Consider the following 23,852-nt stretch of genomic DNA (forward strand, 5'->3'; position numbering starts at 1 on the left):
GTAGGGAATCCACATGTACATATGTAGAATACTCCATCAGAAAAGCTCATTTTGTTATGAAATAAAATCCAGGCCTACCTAAACAGAAAACATACTCCAAATAAACTAAAGCAAACCTATGTTTTCAAGATGGTAGACTTACCAAGCACATTTACCTCCCTTCATTTCTCAAATACCATTGATGATGGAAAACTTGTTAAAAAAAAAGAATAAAGCAGAATGGTACAAGACAACAGGCAAAAATAATATCAGAAATGAATCAATGGAGAAAATAGAGCAGAGTAATTATAACAAAAGACAGATATAAAAGAGGTTTCCTATAGAAATAGGAACTATCCTTCCCAATGAAACAAAGTATCACAGAAACGCAAATCTAAAAGCTATATGAATTGAGTTTCTCGGATGATTTTCTAAGTCATTTCTTCTTTCTTTCTTTCTTTTTTTTTTGAGCGGGGGGCAAGGCGGGGGAGACAGGGTCTTACTCTGTTGCCCAGGCTGGAGTACAGTTGGTGTAAACATAGCTTACTGTAGCCTCAACCTTCTGGGCTCAAAAGATCCTCCCACCTTGGTCTCCCAAAGCACTGGGATTATAGGCATGAGCCAACACGCCTGGCCACCTAGGTGATCTGTTAGAAGATGGCCTATAGCACTAGCACCTAAGAACAGTTCTCTCAATAGGAAGTCATCCTAAGCATAGGTCTTGGGGCCAGAAAGAGAAGCAAGGTACAGTGTATACCTGGGCCTTTTCCACAAACACAAATTAAAACAAAAATAGCAAAGGCACCACTACCCAGGACTAAAATACTGTCAAGTGCCCCATCCCTGCAACAACCCCAGTTTCCTCACTCGCACCCTCCGCCTGGTTGTGAGCATGCCCAGCCCCACAGAACCGTGCACAGCCCTCAGGGAGCCCTACCGATCAGGGAAGAGGCCTACTGCTGAAACAGTATTACAACACTTTCGAGGAAACCCATGTAATTAACCTAATCCTGATTTATAAATGTAACCATATATTTCTAAACACGAACAGATCATCAACGATCAAAACAATGTAAAATGCAAATAAATAAGATGAATGAAAACAACTCAAGGCTAACAGAAAAATTTGACAATGGAATTATATCAAATTCTCAGTTATCTCTACCAATGGAGGATTTAAGGTACAAGAACACTCAAAACTATTTGTAGCTGGCACTAAAAATGTTTTCTGATTTTTACTATAGTAAATTTATCACCTAAAGAAAATTCTACATAGTGATATTAAACATGAACTTTCATTCTCTAAGGATGTGTGACGGAGACCTATACTATGGCTCCAGCTCCAAGTTCAATATTTTATGCAGCCCTGGGCAAATTACCACTTTCTGTCTTAATTTTCCAATCCATTAAATGGGACAATAGTGGGGAACAGATGGAATCCAGCCTTGGCTGGAAAGTTTGCCATGGACAGTACTAGCTCTGGTCATACCTCTATAATTCCTAAGATAGGTCGATTTACAGTCAATAGTTGTGACCACTTTGTAAAGTTAAGAATAATAGGTTTATCCTCTTCAGGAGAAATTGAGAATAAGGTCTCTGCTTTTGTCAACTGATTCAAAAGAACACACTCTGAATTCTGTAGAGTCTAGAGTAAGCATCGCTGCATAAACACTGCTAGGAATTGATCTGTTAAATCCGGAAACCAAGGAAACACAACAATTGAGTCACTTCAGGTACTGCTCACCAAGGGACCAATGCACATACAGCTTCGAACAGTCAGATTTGGATCAGAGACTGAATTCCTTGGCAATCAAGTGGAGGTGCTTACTAAATATATACTCATTAAACAACCACCACATTCCAAGTGTGGACCAAGCAACCCACTGTACTAACAAGTCCAGGGCTTACTCAAAAGGAACAAAAACTGGTCAAACACATTCACAGTCACTGGTACAACGGTAACAGTGGACAGTCACTGCTAAAGTAGAATGACATGATATCAAGTATGTTAAGACAATATGCACACAAATCATGTCATATAAGAAAATGTTCCACAGTGCTTGTCAAGTTGAGGTTTTAATAGAAATCTTCTTAATTATTAAATTCCTTGTTGAAAAATGCTTTCCATTAAAAGAAATGAGAGAGATAGCAACCAAATAGCTGGACCTTAAATTCTGATTCAAATAAATTAATCATAAAAATTAAATTTATAAAACAAACAAAACTAAAGTGGTAGTGCTTATCTTTTAGAAATACATACTAAAGTAGTTGGGTGCCGGTGGCTCACGCCTGTAATCCCAGCACTTTGGGAGGCCAAGGCGGACAGATCACCTGAGGTCAGAAGTTTGAGACCAGCCTGGTTAACATGGTGAAACACCAGCTCTACTAAAAACACAAAAATTAACTAGGTATGGTGGCACACACCTTTAATCCCAGCTACTCAGGAGGCTGAGGCACAAGAATCACTTGAACCCAGGAGGCAGAGGTTGCAGTGAGCCAATATCAGGCCATTGCACTCCAGCCTGGGTGACAGAGTGAAACTGTCCCCAAAAAAAGAAAACAAAATACTACTAAAGTGCTTGCTGATGAAATGATACAATGTCTATGATTCATATTAAAATAATATGGGAAGTTGATAGTGGTATAGATGAAAGAAGCCTGTCCATGTGTTAGTAACTGTTGAAGATGGGGGCTGGGTACATAGGGGCTAATTATACTACTTTTTCTGCTTTTATATATAGTTAAGGTTTTCATAATGAAAAAAATGCTTTAAATACACAAATCAAATCAAAGGTGACTTATTCTTACCTGTATTAGAATCTTTTATTACAATGTCGGAGATTTCAAACAGTTTCAGAGGAAGGGGCATCTTACGATTTGCTGCTATGGTCTTCAGGAGGCCAGGAAGAAGGGTAGTGCGTGCCACCTACAGGAAAAGACATGAAATTGCACTGACCAAATACGACCCAAACAAACTTGGTGAAAGACAAAGACTATGGCAGAAAGGCTATGGCTTCATAGGAAGACACTTCTGGAAAATGCATTGCCCTAAAATATCAAAGTCACTTTCAATTTTCAACTTCAGGACACTGCAATTGAACTGAAAAGAACTGAAAACATTCTGGCTTCCAAATTTACAAAATAAAAAATGATAAATGTCATTAAAAAATAAATGAGAAACAAATATAACCTAAATATGTTTGCTCATATCTAAGGCATGATTATTTTATTCATTATCATTCATTATTTCATTTTTCCTTTTTTTTAGAGACACAGTCTCACTCTTTCGCACAGGGTGGAGTACAGTGGGCACAATCATAGCTCACTGCAGCCTCAAATGCCTCAAACCGCTATAGCAGGAGGCAAATGCCTCCTGCCTCAGCCTCCCAAGTAGCTGGAACTACAGGTACATACCACTGCACCCAGCTAATTGATTATCATCTCAAAAACTAAAGTTTGCTTTCAAGATTTCAAATGCATGTATGCAAGTTTTCATATCCTGCCTCATTTCACAAAGTAATTGAAATAGACTACAAGAAATACGAATGTTTAAGTAGATTAAATATAGGTCAGGCACCGTGGCTCATGCCTGTAATCCCACAGCTTTGGGAGGCCAAGGTAGGAGGAACACTTGAGACTAGCAGTTTGAGACCAGCATGGGCAACATAGCAAAACACCACCTCCACAAATTTAACAATTAGCTGGGTATGCATACATGCCTTCAGTTTCAGCTACTCGGGAGGCTGAGGTGGAGAATTGCCTGAGCCCAGGAGTTCAAGGTTACAATAAGCTATAATCATACCACTGCACTCCAGCCTAGGGAACAGAGACCCTGTCTCTAAACAAATAAATAAATACAACCATAAATAGATTAAATATGAATTACTCAAAATTAGGACCAGGAAAAATGTAAATGCAATTAAAACACCACCACAATGAGGAAAACAGAACACAAATACGTAGGTGCTAAAAAATATATACAGCTGCTATGGGTAGGCTGTAACTACAGTTCTAAACTTTTCATTAACTAAAGCAAATGTGAAAGTATGTACAGTCATTTCATTCCTACTGTTCCTAAGAAATGCATACCCTGGTACATTTGAAAAAAGCAAAACTTTCCTGCTTTGTATGCAAAATAAATTTCTCCCTGTGAGCTATACGGAATATATTAGCTTCCAACACATGTTACCAGAAGGGTTTTATAAGCAGTGGTATAACATTACTGTGAGAGTCTGGGCTCTGCAGTCATACACCAAGCACTATTATCTTTTCCCTAGACAACTGCATAACGTTCTTCTGTGCTTCCACTCCTGCCACCTTGTGGCCTATTCTCCATACAGAGCAGTCCTTTAAGACGGAAATCAGATCATGCAACTCCCCTGGTCAAAAATCTCCAAGAAGTTTCCATTAAATTTTGAATAAAATCCATGGCCTACCTGGGGCCGTGTGATGTGCCCTGCCTCCCTTTCTACCCTCAAGTCCTGCTGCTCCCACAGGCTTACTGCACTCCAGCCATACTGGAGGCCACACTGGTCAGCAAGTAGATTTCCATCCTGAGGCCTCCACGCTTACTCTGCTCATACATTCTTCCTTTAGGTTCACATGTGGCTTCCTTCCTTCCTTCAAGGGTCTGCTCAAATGTTCTCTCCTACAGAGGTTTGCCCTGAACACCCAAGCTAAAACATAGACCTTCTTAGATCCTGCACAAGTAACCATAAGACCCTAAATGGAATTGCTAGACTGTGTTTTGAAGGAAAAAGAGAACGTCTTTCCCATCACACTCACTATACCAACAAGCTGCTATTCGCCTTCAACGTGGTGCTTCTTAAATATTGTTCATTTTCCCCATTGGAGGGCAAGTGCCCAAACCATTCACAGAAACGAAACTACAATGTTAAAAGTTAAAAGGAAATTTAACTTATTGAAATACAATAAACAAACTACTGTTATAGAAAACTTTTCTTAATTTTATCAGTGTATTTTATAGATATGCCTTATTTGCATATTTAAAAACCTACAGAAATACAAAAAATTACACCTGAATCTGATCAAGCTTCTATATCCAACTACCAATTTACTGGAAACTTAGGGAGCCATTAGAACATATTCAGCAAAATCCTAAATGTAATAATTCTGTAGGACAAATGACTCAGTTTCTTCAATAAACAAACTGAAAGGAAAAGAAAGATGGAAAGATGAGAGGCACAACTTGTAGATTAACAGAGACATGAAAAGCATATAAATCAATGTCAATGTATGAACCACATTTGAATACCAACTCAAACTGTTAAAAAAAAAAATTGATAGGAAGCTGAGATGGGCGGATCATGAGGTCAGGAGATCGAGACCATCCTGTCCAACATGGTGAAACCCTGTCTCTACTAAAAATACAAAAATTAGCTGGGGGTGGTGGCCCGCGCCTGTAGTCCCAGCTACTTGGGAAGCTGAGGCAGGAGAATCGCTTGAACCCAGGAGGCGGAGGTTGCAGTAAGTCAAGATTGCGCCACTGCACTCCAGCCTGGCAACAGAGTGAGACTCTATCTCAAAAAAAAAAAAAAAAAAAAATTGACAATTGGGAAAACTGAAACAATGACTGGATATGTGAGGTGATTAAGGAATATTATTGTTAATTTGGAAGGGGTGTGGTAATATTCTGTAAGTTTGTTTATTGTCACTATAATAAAATTTTACATATTTTAGCCAAGTTGCATTTTTATCTTGTCCATTCTCTAACATATTTACTATCAGAAAAGAGCCCAAAGTTAAGAATTACGCAGGAGAAAGAATGGATTTAGACAAGAAACTGAGTTATAGGCCCATGAAGAATTTTACATTTAACCTAACCATAAATAAATATAAACCTCTTAGCCAAATTAGTAGTAGTAGGACTCACCTATTGGTAAAGCAAGGTAAAATATAGAATCTGTTAGGTCAAAAGATAGGCACTCTCTTTCATCTTTAAGGTACTTTACGCAGAAAGATTGATTCCTAAGTGTGCTAAGCCACAGCTATTTATAGTGACATTTAATGCATTTCTGATTATTTTCCTTCCACTTATATAAAATAGATAAGGCAGGATGTAAATCCTGAAGAACATAACAGTTACCACATCTTAAGAAATCTATCAAGCTTCAGTAGGGGAATATAAGGCAAAGAGGGAGGTGGGGGGCAAGAGCTGAAAAACTACCTGTTGGGTACTATGCTCACTACTGGGTGACGGGTTCAATCACACTCCAAACCTCAACATCATGTAACATACCTTTGTAACAGACTTACACATATACTAACTGAATCTAAAATAAAAGTTGAAAAAAAGGCCAAGCGAGGTGGCTCACACATGTCATCTCAGCACTCTGGGAGGCCATGGGGGGTAGATCGCTTGAGGCTGGGAGTTCGAGACCAGCCTGGCCAACATGGTAAAACCCCATCTCTATTAAAGTACAAAAATTAGCAAGGTATGGTAGCACACGCCTATAATCCCAGCTACTCGGGAGGCTGGGGCACAAGAATCGCTTGAACCCAGGAGGCGGAGGTTGCAGTGAGCCAAGACCAGGCCACAGCACTTCAGCCTGGGCAAGACAGTGAAGCTCCGTCTCAAAAAGACAAATAAAAATAAAATAAAGTTTTTTTAAAAAGTAATCTAAGTAAAACTGGGAGAAAAAGGTGCATTTGGAATAAACAAAAATCCATTAATATTTACTGAAAAATCATTCTATGCAAATGAATTTGAATACCTCTTATTAAAAAGAACACTATGGGCAAATTTTAAAAGCAATAGGAAACTAGACCTCAGAAAACAAAATATAAAAATTCATTATTATAATCCTTCCAAAATTAGTATAAGGATTCTTCAAAGTTCTGACCCTAAATATAGATAAAGAATTCATATACTTGATATATATTACCAATTAGCTCTTTAATTAGTCTAGCTGTAATCTACAACATTAGTAGGTGGTTCTATAGATAAAATTTAGAATTTTTAAATTTAGATTTAAACACTTTCAGAACTTTTAGAATTGTTTTTAGAACCCATCCCTTATTTTTGTATAAGTAAAAACCAAAATCCAAAGAAACGATTTCAAATCAGAATTCAGATATTATTTATAATAGCATTAACCTTCTTTAAAATATAGCCTTCCAGTTCTAAGATTCCCCTTGATTCTAGAAGAAGACATGATTTTCTCTAAAATCTGGGTTAAAAAACACATAGATTTGTACATGCAAGAGAAACAGAACAAGAGCTTATTAGTATAAAAGAGATAGAACTATTTAAAGTTATTAATAAGCAAAGATGCTATAATTTTTAAATGCCCTCCCTTTATAGTTAATATCCTAATCTATAACACAAATCACTTAATACTTAATATTAAGGTAGTATCATTCTCATTTAAATATTCCTAAACTCTAAATGAAACTGCCAATAAACTTAGACAATTACAATAAAAGAAATAAGCAGCACAGTCAAGAACTGATATAATGGGCAATTTCAAAGTGAATGACTTACGGAGGAATTGGGAACAGGTTTTGTTCTTTTATTACAAATGAACGGAAAAGAGATGAAATCTGGCTAGGTGCAGGGGCTCATGCCTGTAATCCCAGCACTTTGGGAGGCCAAGGTCACTTTGTGGATCACTTGAGGTCAGGAGTTCAGGACCAGCCTCACCAACATGGTGAAACCCCCCTCTACTAAAAATACAAAAATTAGCCAAGCATCGTGGCGCACACCTATAATCCCAACTACTTGGGAGGCTGAGGCAGGAGAATCGCTTTAACCTGGGAGGCAGAGGTTGCAGTGAGCCGAGATCATGCCACTGTACTCCAGCCTGAGAAACAGAGCAAGACTCTGTCTCAAAAAATAAAAATTAAAAAAAAAAAAAAGATGAAATCAGAAAATAGTGTTAAAAAATCAATTATGAAATGGAAAGTTCAGACAAGAGGGACTGGGCCAGATAATACAAAGCAAGTAAGAACCCAGTATGAAGCTAATCAAGAAAATATTATTTTTAAAAGTGTTAAGAATTTTTGGCAGTATAGCACGTAATAACCAACTATAAACTTACCCAAGAAGATACTATAAAAAAGCTCTAAGATTTCACCATCTCAGGTATAATAACTGAAGAGACTTTTCCTAACTCATGTACTGCCTCTCGGTTTTTACCTGAATTCTCACCTACTTAAAATTCTTACCTGAAATTCAGCTGTTTTAGGATTACTTATGTGGACTGCCTTTGTTGCAGAGATATCCAAACCAAGTTTATCAGCTATATCTTCTTGGGAGCACTGTAAAGTACATACAAAACAGATTAATATGGAAAAGCAATTACTTAAGTTTAAAATAAAAAGTAATGCTGTAAGTCAACTTCTAAGAACAATGTATATTCTCTACATATATCAGCAAGTTAAGAATAGGCCTGGTGTCAGCTGGAGTAAATGTAATAAAAAAAAATAAACAAATAAAAAAGAATAAGCTAAGAATAAATACACATCAATCTCAGGCCCGCAGCAGATGGAATTTAACATTAATACTTCTTTCACAATGAGTCCTAGGCATCATACAGAGCTAAAGTAAATTTTTCACGTGGAGATGGTATAAACCGTACTCAGGCCCTTCCTAAGCTAGTTTCCCATTTATCTTTCCAATCTAATCTCCCATGATGCCCTAGCCATTCCCTAAACCTTATGTTTCCCTACCTTACCTGAAATGCCATCCCAGCCCCACTTGCTGCTATTCCCTAAGGCAGACTTAAATGACCTCTCTTCCGTAATAATATTCCTAATGACTCTAGTCAGAAACTTTCCCTCCCTCCTTGGTATTTCATGACTTTCCATTTTGACTACCATTGTAACCCTTGCTAAATCCACACTGACTTGTGGCAGAACAGTAGGACTGAGAACAGAATTCAAGTGACTGGAACTCTGCCCAGTGCTCTTTTATTGTATCACTTAACTTCTGTGCACATGCCTGAAACTCTTACAACAAATAAACTGCTGAGTACCCAGTGATCAAAGAGAAAGATGCTTGCCACCCTCAGAAACCAGCATTGTAGGCAGAAGTTATGAAATTAAAAACTCACTGACGATTAGATACATCAAGTCTAATAATAAATGATATAATGAGATAATGCAAGTATGGTGCCTGGCACAGAGTAAGCGCTCAAAAAATATCAACAATGATGATAACTGACAAATCATTACCAAGGATAAATTATTATCATGTATATTAATGCTAGCTTTTTGAAAGAGCATTTAAAACGTAACACAAAAACTGACGTACCATCAGATTATTGTACTATTTTCCAATGTTAGGCAATATTGTTCATTATACTGTTCTACAACTAGTTTTCAAAGGCTAGTTGGCATGCATTTCACTTATTAAAACAAAATGGCACATACCAACTGAAATGGTAAGAATTCATTTCATGTCAATGTCAGTTCTAGTGATTCTTGCCATGCTTTCTCGAGAAAGATCCTGAAGCCACATCCAGGCATAGCAGAAAACAGCTCCCTGATCTGCTATGGCTGCTGAGGTGGAGAATGGTGGCAGGCACACTGGGGATAAGCGTTTTCCCCACAGCATAAAGAAGTTTTATACCAACATTTAGGTATAATTTGATTGATTAATTAGGAAATGCAATTGACATGAAGCAATCTACTCTTAAATGAAACTAGTTCTCTCTGTGTAAAAGAAAAAAACACTCCAAAGACACATGGCAATGCAGCTGTGTATCTGAGTGACCTTGTATTTTATCACGGCAATGGATAATAAGGGATAGTGACAAGAGGCAATTTAAATTAAGCTACCCTGAAGTGGCAGTAGTTAGTACACAGTAAGAAACTTTTTGTTTTTGTTTGAGACAGTCTCACTCTGTTGCCCACACTGGAGTTCAGTGGCGCAATCTCGGTTTGCTGCAACCTCCATCTCCCAGGTAGATTCAAGCGATTCTCCTGCCTCAGTCTCCCGAGTAGCCGGGATTACAGGTGTGCACCACCACACCCGACTAATTTTTGTATTTTTAGTAGAGACGGGGTTTTGCCAAGTTGGCCAGGCTGGCCTCGAACTCGTAGCCTCAAGTGATCCGCCCGACTAGGCCTCCCAAAGTGCACGGGATTACATGCCTGCCAGGAACTTTTTTAATGTTAATATTTATGTGTTTATTTTAATGTGTTAGAAAAATACAACAAGTAAATGAACCTCATAATTTTTACAGATATTATTCCTATAACAAGGCTGAAGTACATAAGTCAACTTAAAAGTGAGCCAATTTAAAAGAATATATTATAACTACTATGCAGATATAGCAAAAATCATTATGATGAAATGTGAATTATTTACACTTGGAAAGTCAGGGACTAGGTTTCAGGAAAAAAAAATGGCTGTTACTCTTGTGCAAAACTGGATTTAACAACATAGACTGTCTTTGCTCAGTGATGCTTAGGCTTGCCTATAAACATCTTCGTAAACATCTTTAATGTTAAAATTCCTACAGGAAAATTTAGTACAAATCTGAAACTCTCTAGGAGCTCACCCCTTTCTCTTCCCCTCAGTGATAAACAATGAATATATTAAAGTGACTTTGGACAGCTAAACAGACTGTTTCTAACATCCCTGGTGTGACAGTTCAGTCACAGGCCTTGGATGCAGACAGGCATGGGCGGGAATCCCTGATCCACAGCCACGGCGTAGGACAAGTTACTTAAATTAACTGCTGTGAAAGACAGGAACGCCTACTTCACAGGAGTATACTGAGAAGAAACAGAATCATGTACACAAAGCCCTTGGCACAGGGTAAACATTCCCTGCAGAGAAGCCACTAGTCAAGACTCAGCCTCTGTGCTCCTCTAAAGACACATGAGGCTCCAAGGTTACAAAATTAAACTGCACCACTAATATAAAAGGGCAGGGAAAAATGCATATCCAAGTTTTAACAGCAGTTGTTTCTGGGGAGGAAAAGAGGATTCGAAGTGAGGAAGAGAACTGTTATGGTTTACTCTAATGGTTAAAGTATGAGTCCTTTAAAATAAGAATGTATTCCTGGCCGGGTGCGGTGGCTCAAGCCTGTAATCCCAGCACTTTGGGAAGCCGAGACGGGCGGATCACGAGGTCAGGAGATCGAGACCATCCTGGCTAACCCGGTGAAACCCCGCCTCTACTAAAAAACAAAAACAAAAAACTAGCCGGGCGAGGTGGCGGGCGCCTGTAGTCCCAGCTACTCGGGAGGCTGAGGCAGGAGAATGGCGTAAACCCGGGAGGCGGAGCTTGCAGTGAGCTGAGATCCGGCCACTGCACTCCAACCTGGGCGACAGAGCAAGACTCTCCGTCTCAAACTCCATCTCAAAAAAAAAAAAAAAAGATGTATTCCTATGACACTCATATGTTTTAAAAAATAAAAATATATTTCTCAATGTTATTTTTGGTATTTCATTTTACATGAAATCGTGGATACTCACAACTACAAATATGTGTATATATATGTACACAGATGAATGACATGGCATTGCAGACCTAGCGTATATGGTATGAGACCATGGAAAAGCACTGTTCTAGGAGGCCAAAGGTCAGGACTCTGCTCATGATATAATGAGATCATGCAAGCATAGTGGCCAGGAACATAGCAGTTCTCCTGCTGTCCGTGTAAAATGTGCTACGTACTTATCCTCTCTCAGCCTCAGGCTTCCTCATTGGTGCAGTGCCTGACATATAATAAATGCTCAACAAATGTTGAATGAATGACTGCTGAATCAGAAAAATCAAAGTATTAAGCAAACTAGAAGTAGGGTCCCTTAAATACCATAAAAGATTGAGAATTTCAGGGCTAGGGCTGAGTTGCAGAGGAGAAAAAGAAGTAGCTTCCTTTCCCCTCATAGATTAAACATACTTGAATGCTGAAGAACTACATTGTAGGCACCACAGAAATGCTCAGCAAGAGGGAAAAATGGAACTACAAATTGCATACACATTTTATTCTTTCATATGGTCAATCTGGTGGGGGAGGGAGATTTCCTTCTGATTTTGTAATAAAAGTCATTTCCTGATTTAGGCCTTTTATGTCAGCTTTTCAACTCAAAGCAAATGTTTGTGAACATGTTCAAAGACAAAGAAATTAATTTAATGTGGAACAGTCCACAAGCCTTTACCCAGGGCGGCATCTAGTGGGCACAGCCATAACCAAATTAAGACCAAATATTCTAACTTAATAAATTTGGTTATGAAATACATTGTGAACTCTCAACACTCACATCAAACTATAAAATACTTTGTCATCTGTCATTTAAGGTATTTTTTTCTAGGCCTTCATTTTCTTTTGTGGCTGTAAAAAGAAAAGCTTCAACATTACTTTTCCAGGAATTGTATACTCTCAAGTAACAAAGGTTTTCTTTCAGAATCTGGAAGTTCTAACAGTCTAGATTTTATAAATTCTTATAAAGAATCATAGAATGAATAATTCGGAGAGTCTAAGTAAACAATAAGCTGGGCAGAAAAAGCATGTAAGACATACCAGGGCAAAGGTAAGCACTTCAGTGAAGCCAGCGGCTGCCATGTCATATCTGAGAAGTTCAGTGAGCTTATTAAGAGGAAACTGAAAAAAAAAGTACCCATTTGATTTCACCTCAATATTTCTTGTTTTTTAAAAGGGAGATTTATACAGAACATGTCATTAAATAATTTTTTTAATAAAAATGTTTAAAAGATTAAATACCTTTTCACCCTTATGTACTGCTAATGCCACCATTTCCCTACCAATATTACCTCCTCCCTCCCCACCGTTCTGCCACCCCTCTGCTTTTACACAGATGTACAAACCACCCCCACTTCCATCTCTCCCACACACAGCTTCTGCCTTCAGGCCCAAGTTGAGAAAATGAACCTCTGAGAGATTCAACAAGGGCTCCAAACTCGAAACCTGTCTTTCTTCAAAGAACTAGTCATCACAGGTTTTCAACTTACTCTAATCATTTGGGCATCTGTTTTGTATCCTCTCCATAGCAAATGCCTCTCATTGCAGAGCATGTCCAAATACTGCTTGATTCCTACGTTCTGTTTTCTCGAAGCCTTCCTGGCTTTCAATAATCAGTTTCTAACAATAAAGAGTGTTTATTTAAGGGTGCAATCTTACTTGATTAGCTATGGTGTAAGTTTTCGGGAGAGTCATCTGAATGTTGTTATATCCATAAGCAATAGCTGCATCTTCTACAATATCACATGCATGGATAATGTCAGCTCTGGTTGGAGGGATTTCAATCTCAATCTGATTCCCGTCACCTATGACTTCTGATTTTAAATACATCCTTGTCAGAAGTTTGGCAAGATTTTCTGGAGTTTCTCTGAAAAAGGAATGAACAAACCATAAACTTCACTGGATTATTTTTTAATGTTTGCATTGTGTTTCAACATACGCTACTAGCTGAAATAGTAATCTTTCTTTTTGAGTTCTATCAGAAACCAGACATGTTAACTGATGTTTTATCATTCCGTAACCGACTCTGAAGGATCGCAAAAAAAAATTAGTCATATGTGTACTTTGTTCTTGAATTAAGTGAAGTTTTCAGAGCATACCTGATTCCAACTTTTTTGTTAATGAGGTCAGCTCTCACCATCTCCTTTCGGTAAGCTAATTCCTTAAAGAGAAAGAGTTTAAAAAGTAAATCATTTCCCATCAGATACAGCTTTAGACTCTTTTCCATTAAATTAGTCATTATTGCAATTCAATTACATTCCCAAGAAATTGTCATTAGAGCCACAGATTGAGAATAAACTTGATGTTTCAAAAACAGTATTATGAGGTATAAATTTGTTACATTAGATTCATACGTGAACATCCTACTTGCTAGACAGTTTGCACTGCCTGGAAATAATATAAAATGCCAAACATTTTTCCCTTTCAGATAGTCAATCCCCATTCCCCATGGTAAAACACTGCTGTGCTACATCATTCCAAAGATGTTTATGAACCCTGCTAAAGATTTTCAGTCTTGTCCTATGCAAGCAGATGGATATGAGCAAGAAAGAGTAATTCCAATGTCACAATGTTCATCATACTAAGTCTAAGAGCATGATGAAGATATTCTTTTCTTACAATTTCCAGGTGGGGAAATGCAATGATGTTATGGCTACCAATCTGCTCCAGAAGACAATAGGGGTAGGAGTATCTAATGAATTTGGTACTCAGTCTTCTTCAGACAGCATGTAACTCCACCATATTAGTGACGTGAGAACACACACACATAAAAACCCAGGCTTTTCAACACCTTTGGAAATGTCCTTATGAATATTTCTTATCACTCAATTACTCTCAAAAGTATAACATGTCCCTAGCAAAAAGGTCATAAATTTAAAGACCTGTTTTGATTCAAGTAAGGGCAATGGTCCAGAACCTTGCTACACAAACTGCAGTCCTCAGAGTAGACCTAAGAGCACCTCAGAGCACCAGCATCACCTAAGTGCTCATGAGAAAGGCTGACTGCAGGTCTTGATAGCTAGTGGCAGTGGCACCAGAGCTACTGAAGCCCAATCTGCACGTTTTCAAAATCCCCAGGTGATGAGAAAGCACTGCAGGGTTTGGGAGGTACAAGGTGAAGATTACAAAGTAGTAAGTCACTTTTCTCAATAGTTACTATGAACTAAATAGTTATTATGAGATGAACAATACAAGATACACTTTTAAGATAATCTTACTTAATCCTCACAACAAATGCTATTAGTATTCTCATTTGACAGGTAAGGAATTTGAATTTTAGGTGAATAACTAGTTCCAGGTCATAATAGTAAACTGCCAAGTCCAAGTGTTGCTATATGCCCACTGCTTAGAAAATGATTATCAGATAATAAGCATTTGGTATATATATTTGATGAGTGAATGCATGCATATAAGTAGTAACAAATGGCTGGGCATGGTGGCTCATGCCTGTAATCTCAGCACTTTGGGAGGTCGAGGCAGGTGGATCACCTGAGGTCAGGAGTTCGAGACCAGCCTGGCCAACATAGTAAAACCCCATCTCTACTAAAAATACAAAAACTAGCCGGGCGTGGTGGCACGAGCCTGTAATCCCAGCTACTCGGGAGGCTGAGGCAGGAGAATCGCTTGAACCCAGGAGGTGGAGGTTGCAGTGAGCTGAGACGGCGCCACTGCACCCCAGCCTGGGTAACAGAGCGAGACTCCATCTCAAACAAACCAAAAAAAGTAACTAATGAACAAATTAATGAATTAATAAACAAATTAAGACAACCCAATTCCAAAGCACACACCATTAGTCTGTCTGACTACTGACAACTTATCTCCTCTAGATCTCTTACTTTAAAACTTTATACTTTTCTGGGCGTGGTGGCTCACACCTGTAATCCCAGCACTTTGGGAGGCCGGGCAAGGCATGGATCACAAGATCAGGAGATCGAGACTATCCTGGCTAACACAGCAGTGAAACCCCGCCTCTACTAAAAATACAAAAAAATTAGCCGGGCGGGTGGCGGGCGCCTGTAGTCCCAGCTACCCAGGAGGCTGAGGCAGGAGAATGGCGGAACTCTGGGGGCAGAGCTTGCAGTGAGTCGCAGATCAGCGCGCCACTGCACTCCAGCCTGGGCACAGGGCAAGACTGTCTCAAAAAAAAAAAAAAAAAAAAAAAAAAAAAAAACACTTTATACTTTTCTATGAAATTACAAAACACAAGAAAAAAAACTTTCAAAGAGTTTAAGAAAAGATGCTATTTCATGTGAGAGAGAATCAGTTTCCCCCAGAGGATCCTTCCCTAAGAAAAGCTGTTCTAATTTAAGTTTAGGAGGAAATAAATGAACAAATGCCAAAACACTCATGTAGTACTCCTTTTCAGAAAGCCCATCATTTCAAATTTATGAAAGATCTCTATATTACAAATATATGACTTTAAGGGATTATCCATATGAGGAGAAGAGTGAACCAAATATTAAAATATATTTCTCATTTTCTTCCCAAAAATATACAATCACTTTTATTAACACTTGACAAATCTTCATATTAAAAAGAGGTCGGGCGCGGTGGCTCACATCTGTAATCCCAGCACTTTGGGAGGCCGAGGCAGGCGGATCACAAGGTCAGGAGATCAAGACCATCCTGGCTAACACGGTGAAACCCCGTCTCAACTAAAAATACAAAAAAAAATTAGCTGGGTGTGGTGACGGGCACCTGTAGTCCCAGCTACTCGGGAGGCTGAGGCAGGAGAATGGCATGACCCCGGGAGGCGGAGCTTGCAGTGAGCCGAGATCGCGCCACTGCACTCCAGCCTGGGTGACAGAGCGAGACTCCTCAAACAAAAAAAAGAAGAAGAAGAAAAAGAAACTCTCTGACATAATTTTAAAACCATCTAAAAAGCTATCTCCAGCTAATCCCAATTGCTACTGTCGTAAACTGTAAAAATGGCCACAAATTTCCCCCCTCTCTGTATCCATGGCCTTGCAATGTGATACTGCCAATCTTCCAATCAGGAGATGGCATCTATTTCTCCACCCATCAAATCTAGCCACATGACTGGCTTTGGCCAACAGAATAATATTTGAAAAACACCTGGGCACTGGGCATGCTCTCTTGCTGCTAGGAACCCTGCAACCCCAAGTAAAAAAGCCCAAGCTAGCCTGCTGTATGATGAGGGACACAGGAGTTGTTGACCCCACTGCCAAGAAGCAGACATGAGTGAGGCCATCCCAGATCATCCAGTTGCTAGCCAACCAGTCAACTGACTACATATGGGTAAGCCCTGCAGAGATTAGCCAAACTTGCTCAGACCAGGAAAACCACTGTAGTGACCAAGGGAATCATGAGATAAATAAATGGTTGTTGTTTTAAGCCACTAAGTCTTGGGGGTAGTTTGTTAAATAACAAAAGCTAACTTATAATAGATACTTAAATCCGAATCAACTTTTAAAAATATTGCCTATATGATTTCAGTTATGCTTCATACAGTTATATGTGTATTTTGAAGTATAATTAATGCTTAGAATAAAATATGATGTTAAATGTTAATGTCTTCTGGAATGGGGAGGTCTTGATCTTAGCAGGTTTCATCTACTGTAAAAGCTATTTAAATAGCAGAAACCATTTCAGGCTGTGATTTACTTCATAAATGACAAGGGAATAGTGAAAGATTCAAAGGGGAAGAAAAAGCTCATCAAAGAATGCTCTCATTGTATGAGAACCACAAAGTGACTGTGATACTGTTATGTTTTAGAACAGTTATCTTTATGTCAAGTCACTTGGGTGAGGGGGACAAAACCCCCCAGGAATAATACTGGTTTAGATTTTTTACCAAGATCTTATGTCTTGGCAATAACTGTGTGCTTACTACTCAATTAGTCTTAATAATACATTTGAAATTATTTATTAGTTACAGTGATGGCCTTCAGCAACTGTTAATTCAAGTGTGAACAGACTATGTTCGGAGGGTTGAGTAATCTTAAAAGGAGTGAGACTATAAATTACTTATTTAATAAGTTCTATTGTTCTACAGCACTGTAGGATGCTATAATATAATTAACAAAAGTTTATTGTTTATTTTCAAATATAGAGGAGCAGACTATGAATGTTCCCAACACAACAAAACAGTAAATGTCTGATATGATGGCTATACCAACTACCATGATTTGATCATTACATATTATATACATGTATTGAAACATCACACTCTACCCCATAAATATGTACAATTATTATGTGCCAATTAAAAACACATGTTTTTAAAAAACTACTCAGTTAATTAGTTAATAGAGAATAAATCAGAGGAATTATGACCACACAATGTTGTTGTATAATGTTGTGTGTTGACAACTGCAGTCAAACTGTCTGAATTTAGATTCTAGCTCTACCACTTAAAAATGATAAGCAAGGTATTTAACATCTCAAGGTCTCAGGGACTCCATCTGGAAAAAGCATAATAATAGCACCTATCCTCACAGGATGATTGTGAGGACTAAATCCATGTAATGCACACAGTATAGCAGCTGGCACATGGGTGGGTAGGTAGGGGACAGATAGACAGACAGAACATGAGTGGTCTATAGCCATTATTATTAGTATTGTTGTCATAATCATGAAGTCATTTCTTAAGCACTTACTGGAAAGGTATATGATTTTCCATTAGGAAAAACCACCTCAGCAGCTTCGACCCTGAAAACAAAAGTCAGAAATAAAATACTTAAGAAAAAAATGTGCCATAAATTACAGACATGTGTATGGTTATCAAATCTTTCATTTGGGCTACAACTACAGCCTCAACATATTCCATCTAGCGCATTCCAACACTGTTTGGATTGATCTTGCTATATACAATATTACTCTACCGTTTCATCTCCTAGGGCTCCAATGTCCTTTTCAGGCACCACTTCCTTGAAAGGTTTATTTCCCAGTACTGCAAAGCATGCATCCTACGGGGACTCCTTGCCAATATTGACACACACATTCTAGGCTTTACCAGGGCAGTGTGTTACACAATAAAACTGACAGAATCAATGAAATGAAAATCAATTGAAAAAAAACCTGATACTGCCCATATAATTTCAATCACGCTTTCTACAGTTATATATTTGTTTTCAATTCTATTAATATTCTAGAATAAACTACGATGCTAGTACTAAGGATCATATAGATTTGTTAAATAGCTTTTTAAACTAAAAATATGCTTTGGAAAAAATACAGTAATCTTACCGATATGGGATACATGCTTTGCTCTTACATATGCCTCTCTACCTCTAGCCGTTCTTTTGCTGTTCTTCCAACTATATATTCTCAAATCCAGTGATCCCCAAACACAGCTTAAATTTCGTTGCCTCCATGAAGCCTTCTCAGATTGTATCAGCTGGCAATAACTTGCCCTTACAAACAGCCAGAATATCACCGAAACTTTTTAAAGTACTTAACGCTTATGACTTTATCCAATATTTATGCATATGTCTTATCTCCCTGAACAGATTATATGTTCTAGTTACAGGAACCACATTTTTAATCTTTATATTTATTTGTTTATTCATTCATTTTTTTTTAAGACAGTGTCTCGTTCTATGATCCAGTCTCGAGTGCAGTGGCACAAACATAGCTCACAGCAGCCTTGACCTCCCAGAATCAAGCAATCCTGCTGTCTCAGTCTCCCCAATAGCTGGAACCACAGGAGCAAGCCACCAAACTCAAGCAATTTTTTAATTTTTTGTAGATATGGTGTCTTCCTATGTTGCCCAGGCTGGTCTTGAACTCTGGGGCTCAAGCAGTCCTCCCGCCTCAGCCTCCCAAAGTGCTGGGATTATAGGTGTGAGCCACCGCACCTGGCCTATCTTTATATTTAGCGCAAAGCCTTGCCTTCAGAACAATGGGCCATCAATAAAGGTGCTGGATGAACTTACGTAAATTGATTCTCACAGTATTCACTGAACATGGTGACAATAATATCAAGAACTATTTTTGCCTGCAAAGAAAAGAAAAGCAAGTATTATAGTAATCTATATTCTCTTCACTCAGATGGAAATGAATAAATATTTAATATAATTGTGTCCCCAAACATCTAACGGACCTTTACATATACATTTTAAGAAAGGAAGTGGAATAAAAGCAAGAGTAGGTCTCGCCTTATCTTCAGGTGTTCTGCGTTTATGCAGTTCTCTGACAGTTATAATCCATGACTGAGACAAATCGTTTCGTTCCCCCACTACCCCCAACCTCAGGTTCACTGGGCTTCAACAGAGACAAATGGCTAATTACTGGAATAAATCTTAACAATCTCCTAAGTCTCTGAAGCCAGACTGCTTGAATCCTCGCTAGCACTTACTAGCAGTATGACATTGGGCAAGCCACTTTTCTAACCTGTTAAGGAGATAATGAAAGCTCCTATCTTGTCTGGTTCTTATGAAGATTAAATACATTGGCATGTAGTAAAGATCATATAGATTTGTTAAATATCTATCTATTTCAAAAAAAATTCTTAGAAAAAAAATACAGTGACCTTATTGGAATATATGCTTTACTCTTATATATATATTTCACTCCTATATATACAGGCTTCAGCAAAGACATTCAAGGTCTGTAAATGCATGAATTAAATTTTTTTTTAAAATTGATATTAAAGCTGTATTACCCTGACAATATTTCTGAAGGCAAGGAGTACATAAAAGTTATAAATGAAATACCTTACAATGGTCTCTAATCCTATAAGATGTACATGAATACCATTTATTTGCCCTATTTCTATACTCCAGCCTTCTCCTGCCATTTGAGGTTACCTTTCTTAAATTCTTTAACTGCCACCTCATTTAACATATGTAAAGAAGTCATATGTCATAGAAAAGCTTTCATAGCAATCCAATCCAATAGATGAACTGACTAAAAGTGGGTGTAGAATTATAGTCTAGATAATTCTGTGTGCATAAACCATTTATCAATTTACTAAACAAAGCTTCTTCAACCCAGTTCATTTTTCTTTTCTTTTTTTTTTTTTTTTACCAAATTACTCCACATACAAATTAAGTCAACTAGATAAACAATTTATATGGATCTCCCTACAGTACTCATTCCATGTTGTGTTTTATAGTTATGTACATGACTAACTCTCCCAGCAGGAGTTCTTTCATGTGAAGAAACATGTAACTCATTATTAAATTCCTGGCACTGGAAAGATACTTGGTGTTCACTAAACATCTGTCGAATTAATGAAAGCACCATAACCAAAGTGTAGAATATCTCTATCTTTTTAATTGTCTAAATTTCTAAAATATGTTCCCACCTACAAAATGCACATATTTTAAATTTTAGCCATTTAGTCTTGATCTGGAAATAAAATGTATCCCATCTGATCATACAAAAATTGAGTAAAAGTTTTATTTACCTTAGTAAAGTCAGTTCCCGTGCATTCAATAAAAATATTTCTAGTATTTACCGTTATTCTGGAATGATCCCCTGCAATGAACACAAAACAAAGCAACAGAATAACTAGTTTTAGAAATAGAAGTGCACTATTAAGCTCAACAAAACAGAAACTACATTTTAAATGTAAAACATATTAAAAACTAACACCTTGGCCAGGGACGGTGGCTCACACCTGTAATCCCAGCACTTTGGGAGGCCGAGTTGGGCAGATCACCTGAGGTTAGGAGTTCAAGACCAGCCTGACCAACACAGAGAAACCCCTTCTCTACTAAAAATACAAAATTAGCCAGGCATGGTGGCACATGCCTGTAATCCCAGCTACTTGGGAGGCTGAGGCAGGAGAATCACTTGAACCCAGGAGGCAGAGGTAGCGGTGAGCTGAGATGGTGCAATGGCACGACATGGTGCAATGGCATTCCAGCCTGGGCAACAAGAGCAAATCTCTGTCTCAAAAAAACAAAAAACAACAACAAAAAAAAACCTAACACCTTAAGAGCAAAGGGAAAAACAATTTTTATTTAAAGCTCCCACTGCAAGTTGAAGAGTAAAAATAAAATAATTAACAGGCCTTTACTGAATGCATACAATGTGTCAGGTGCTATGTCAAGCACTTAACACAGGTTGTCTCCTCTAATCTTTACCACAACCCCATGATGTAATTGCTGGCAAGAAACTAAGTTTAGAGAGATTAAATTATTTGACCATGATCATGAGCAGCAAGGCTAGGATTTGGGTCTAGATCTGGTTAACTCTGGGGCCCATGTTCTTAACTGCTGTAACTGCTAGGGTCCAAGATCTCGAGAAGAAGCTTCTTCTTCTCATAGCAAATCAGCTAAGCCTCCTTCTTACCTCCAGAAAGGCAAACATCTATGTCTCAGACATCATTAAATTTTGTAAATACATTCAAACTGTCTCATAAAAATAGCCTTCAGAAAGGAATTAAGAGGGCAAAATTTAAATTAAAAGCTTTCGTTTAACTATATAACTAGGCAAGGCTAGGCATGGCAGCTCACATCTATAATCCCAGGGCTTTGGGAGGCCAAGGTGGGAGAATCGCTTCAGCCCAGGAGTTTAAGGTTGCACTGAGCCATGACTGCACCACTGCACTCCAGCCTGAGTGACAGAGCAAGAGCCTGTCTCAAAATTTAAAAAAAAACACACACAAAAGAAAAAAAACAGACATGACAAAGTTTGACTTTGAGTTTAACCAAGTGAATTACCTGCTAAAACCAAAACATCAATAACCTTGGGAGAAATATAACAGAACCCAAAGCCTAGCATCAGAAAATATTTATAAGTGTATGAACATATTATAAATTACATAAGAATCACCAGTAAAATGTTGTTGAATAAATGAATGAAAAGAATGATTAGAATCTACAAAAGAAGCCGGGCGAGGTGGCTCAAGCCTGTAATCCCAGCACTTTGGGAGGCCAAGATGGGCGGATCACGAGGTCAGGAGATCGAGACCATCCTGGCTAACACGGTGAAACCCCGTCTCTACTAAGAAATACAAAAAATAGCCAGGCGAGGTGGCAGCGCCTGTAGTCCCAGCTACTTGGGAGGCTGAGGCCGGAGAATGGCGTGAACCCGGGAGGCGGAGCTTGCAGTGAGCTGAGATCCGGCCACTGCACTCCAGCCTGGGCTACAGAGCGAGACTCCGTCTCAAAAAAAAAAAAAAAAAAAAAAAAAAGAATCTACAAAAGACCTGAGATACTCAGATTATGAGTTATTTGAATTTGATTTAGCCAAGTCTATTGAGAATTCTAGAGAAATGTTGAAGATTAAAAAGAAACAGCAAAGATCTGTGATGCTTATAAAATAACTCACCATTGATGATGGGAGGCATTGAAAGGACGACACCATTGCTATCATAGATAACTGGATACAGGGGTTTGTTTTCAATGATATGTAAATAATGTTTAAGGTGATTATCAGTCTGAAAACAAATTAAGTCAAATAAAATTAGTTTTTTTAATTTCTATCACTATAGTTTACATACTGACCTAATATTAAAAAAGAAAGGAATGCCAGGCATGGTGGCTCATGCCTGTAATCCCAGCACTTTGGGAGTCTGAGGCGGCTGGATCACCTGAGGTCAGGAGTTCAAGACCAGCCTGACCAACATGGAGAAACTCCATCTCTGCTAAAAATACAAAATTAGCTGGGCATGGTGGCACATGTCTGTAATCCCAGCTACTCGGAAGGCTGAGGCAGGAGAATCACCTGAACCAAGGAGGTGGAGGTTGTGGTGAGCTGAAATTGCGCTATTGCACTCCACCCTGGGCAACAAGAGAGAGACTTAATCTCAAAAAAAAATAAAATAAAATAAAATAAAAAATAAAGGAGGGGAAAAGTCAGAAAAACATAAAACAGACCCAAATTAAAGAAAGTTCTAAATTTATAAGATTTTCTAATATAAATTAATATTCCAATATTCAGTGCACATAATTGAGTCATTTCTCGAGAATGAAAACAGATTTGCACTGGTATGCCTGAATCATTTCAAAGGAAACATAAACCATGACAAAACTATTTAGATAAATCGGAAGAAGTCACTTGCAAATCAGGGCAAGGATGACACTGCTTTTTCTAAATGACAACTATTTTTTCTACTTGTTAAATACAATCCAAAGTGACTACTGAATTCATTTTCGCTGCTGGACTTCTAAATAATGGGAGATAGACAGCTTGTAACAGTATTTCCCACAAAAAACACTAGCTAAGTCTTGCTGTTCTTTAGACTTGCATGAGTTTCAACTGCAGATTACAATGTGGTACGGTCTACTTCAGTGGTTCTCAATCCTAGCAGTACACTGAAATCATATCAGAGGTTAAAAATGTAACAATAAATAAAATAAAACTATGTTCAGGTCTCACTCTAGATCAGATGAATCACTATCTCTAGGTTGGAGCCCAGACACTGCAATTTTTTTAAAGTATTCATTACATTTCCCTAGTTGCAAGGCTTGACTTTGATGGAATTTCATGATTTTTGCAAAG

The 23,852-nt window shown here is 38.2% G+C and overlaps 1 protein-coding gene across 1 annotated transcript in view; it reads right to left on the bottom strand.

Annotated features, from left to right (window-relative positions):
- FARSB (phenylalanyl-tRNA synthetase subunit beta) overlaps positions 1-23,852 on the bottom strand; it is an 80,901-nt gene that overhangs the window by 37,602 nt on the left and 19,447 nt on the right. Inside the window, exons 7-15 of the mRNA XM_003908000.4 lie at positions 22,680-22,788; positions 20,809-20,879; positions 19,334-19,395; positions 18,056-18,107; positions 13,535-13,596; positions 13,095-13,302; positions 12,477-12,557; positions 8,167-8,259; positions 2,788-2,905 (exon numbers count right to left, since the gene is read on the bottom strand). Of these exons, the coding sequence (XP_003908049.1) occupies positions 2,788-2,905; positions 8,167-8,259; positions 12,477-12,557; positions 13,095-13,302; positions 13,535-13,596; positions 18,056-18,107; positions 19,334-19,395; positions 20,809-20,879; positions 22,680-22,788 (856 nt within the window). The remainder of the gene's footprint in view (positions 1-2,787; positions 2,906-8,166; positions 8,260-12,476; positions 12,558-13,094; positions 13,303-13,534; positions 13,597-18,055; positions 18,108-19,333; positions 19,396-20,808; positions 20,880-22,679; positions 22,789-23,852) is intronic.

The sequence above is a fragment of the Papio anubis genome, chromosome 10 (genome assembly GCF_008728515.1).
Source record: "Papio anubis isolate 15944 chromosome 10, Panubis1.0, whole genome shotgun sequence".
Taxonomy (NCBI): Eukaryota; Metazoa; Chordata; class Mammalia; order Primates; family Cercopithecidae; genus Papio; species Papio anubis.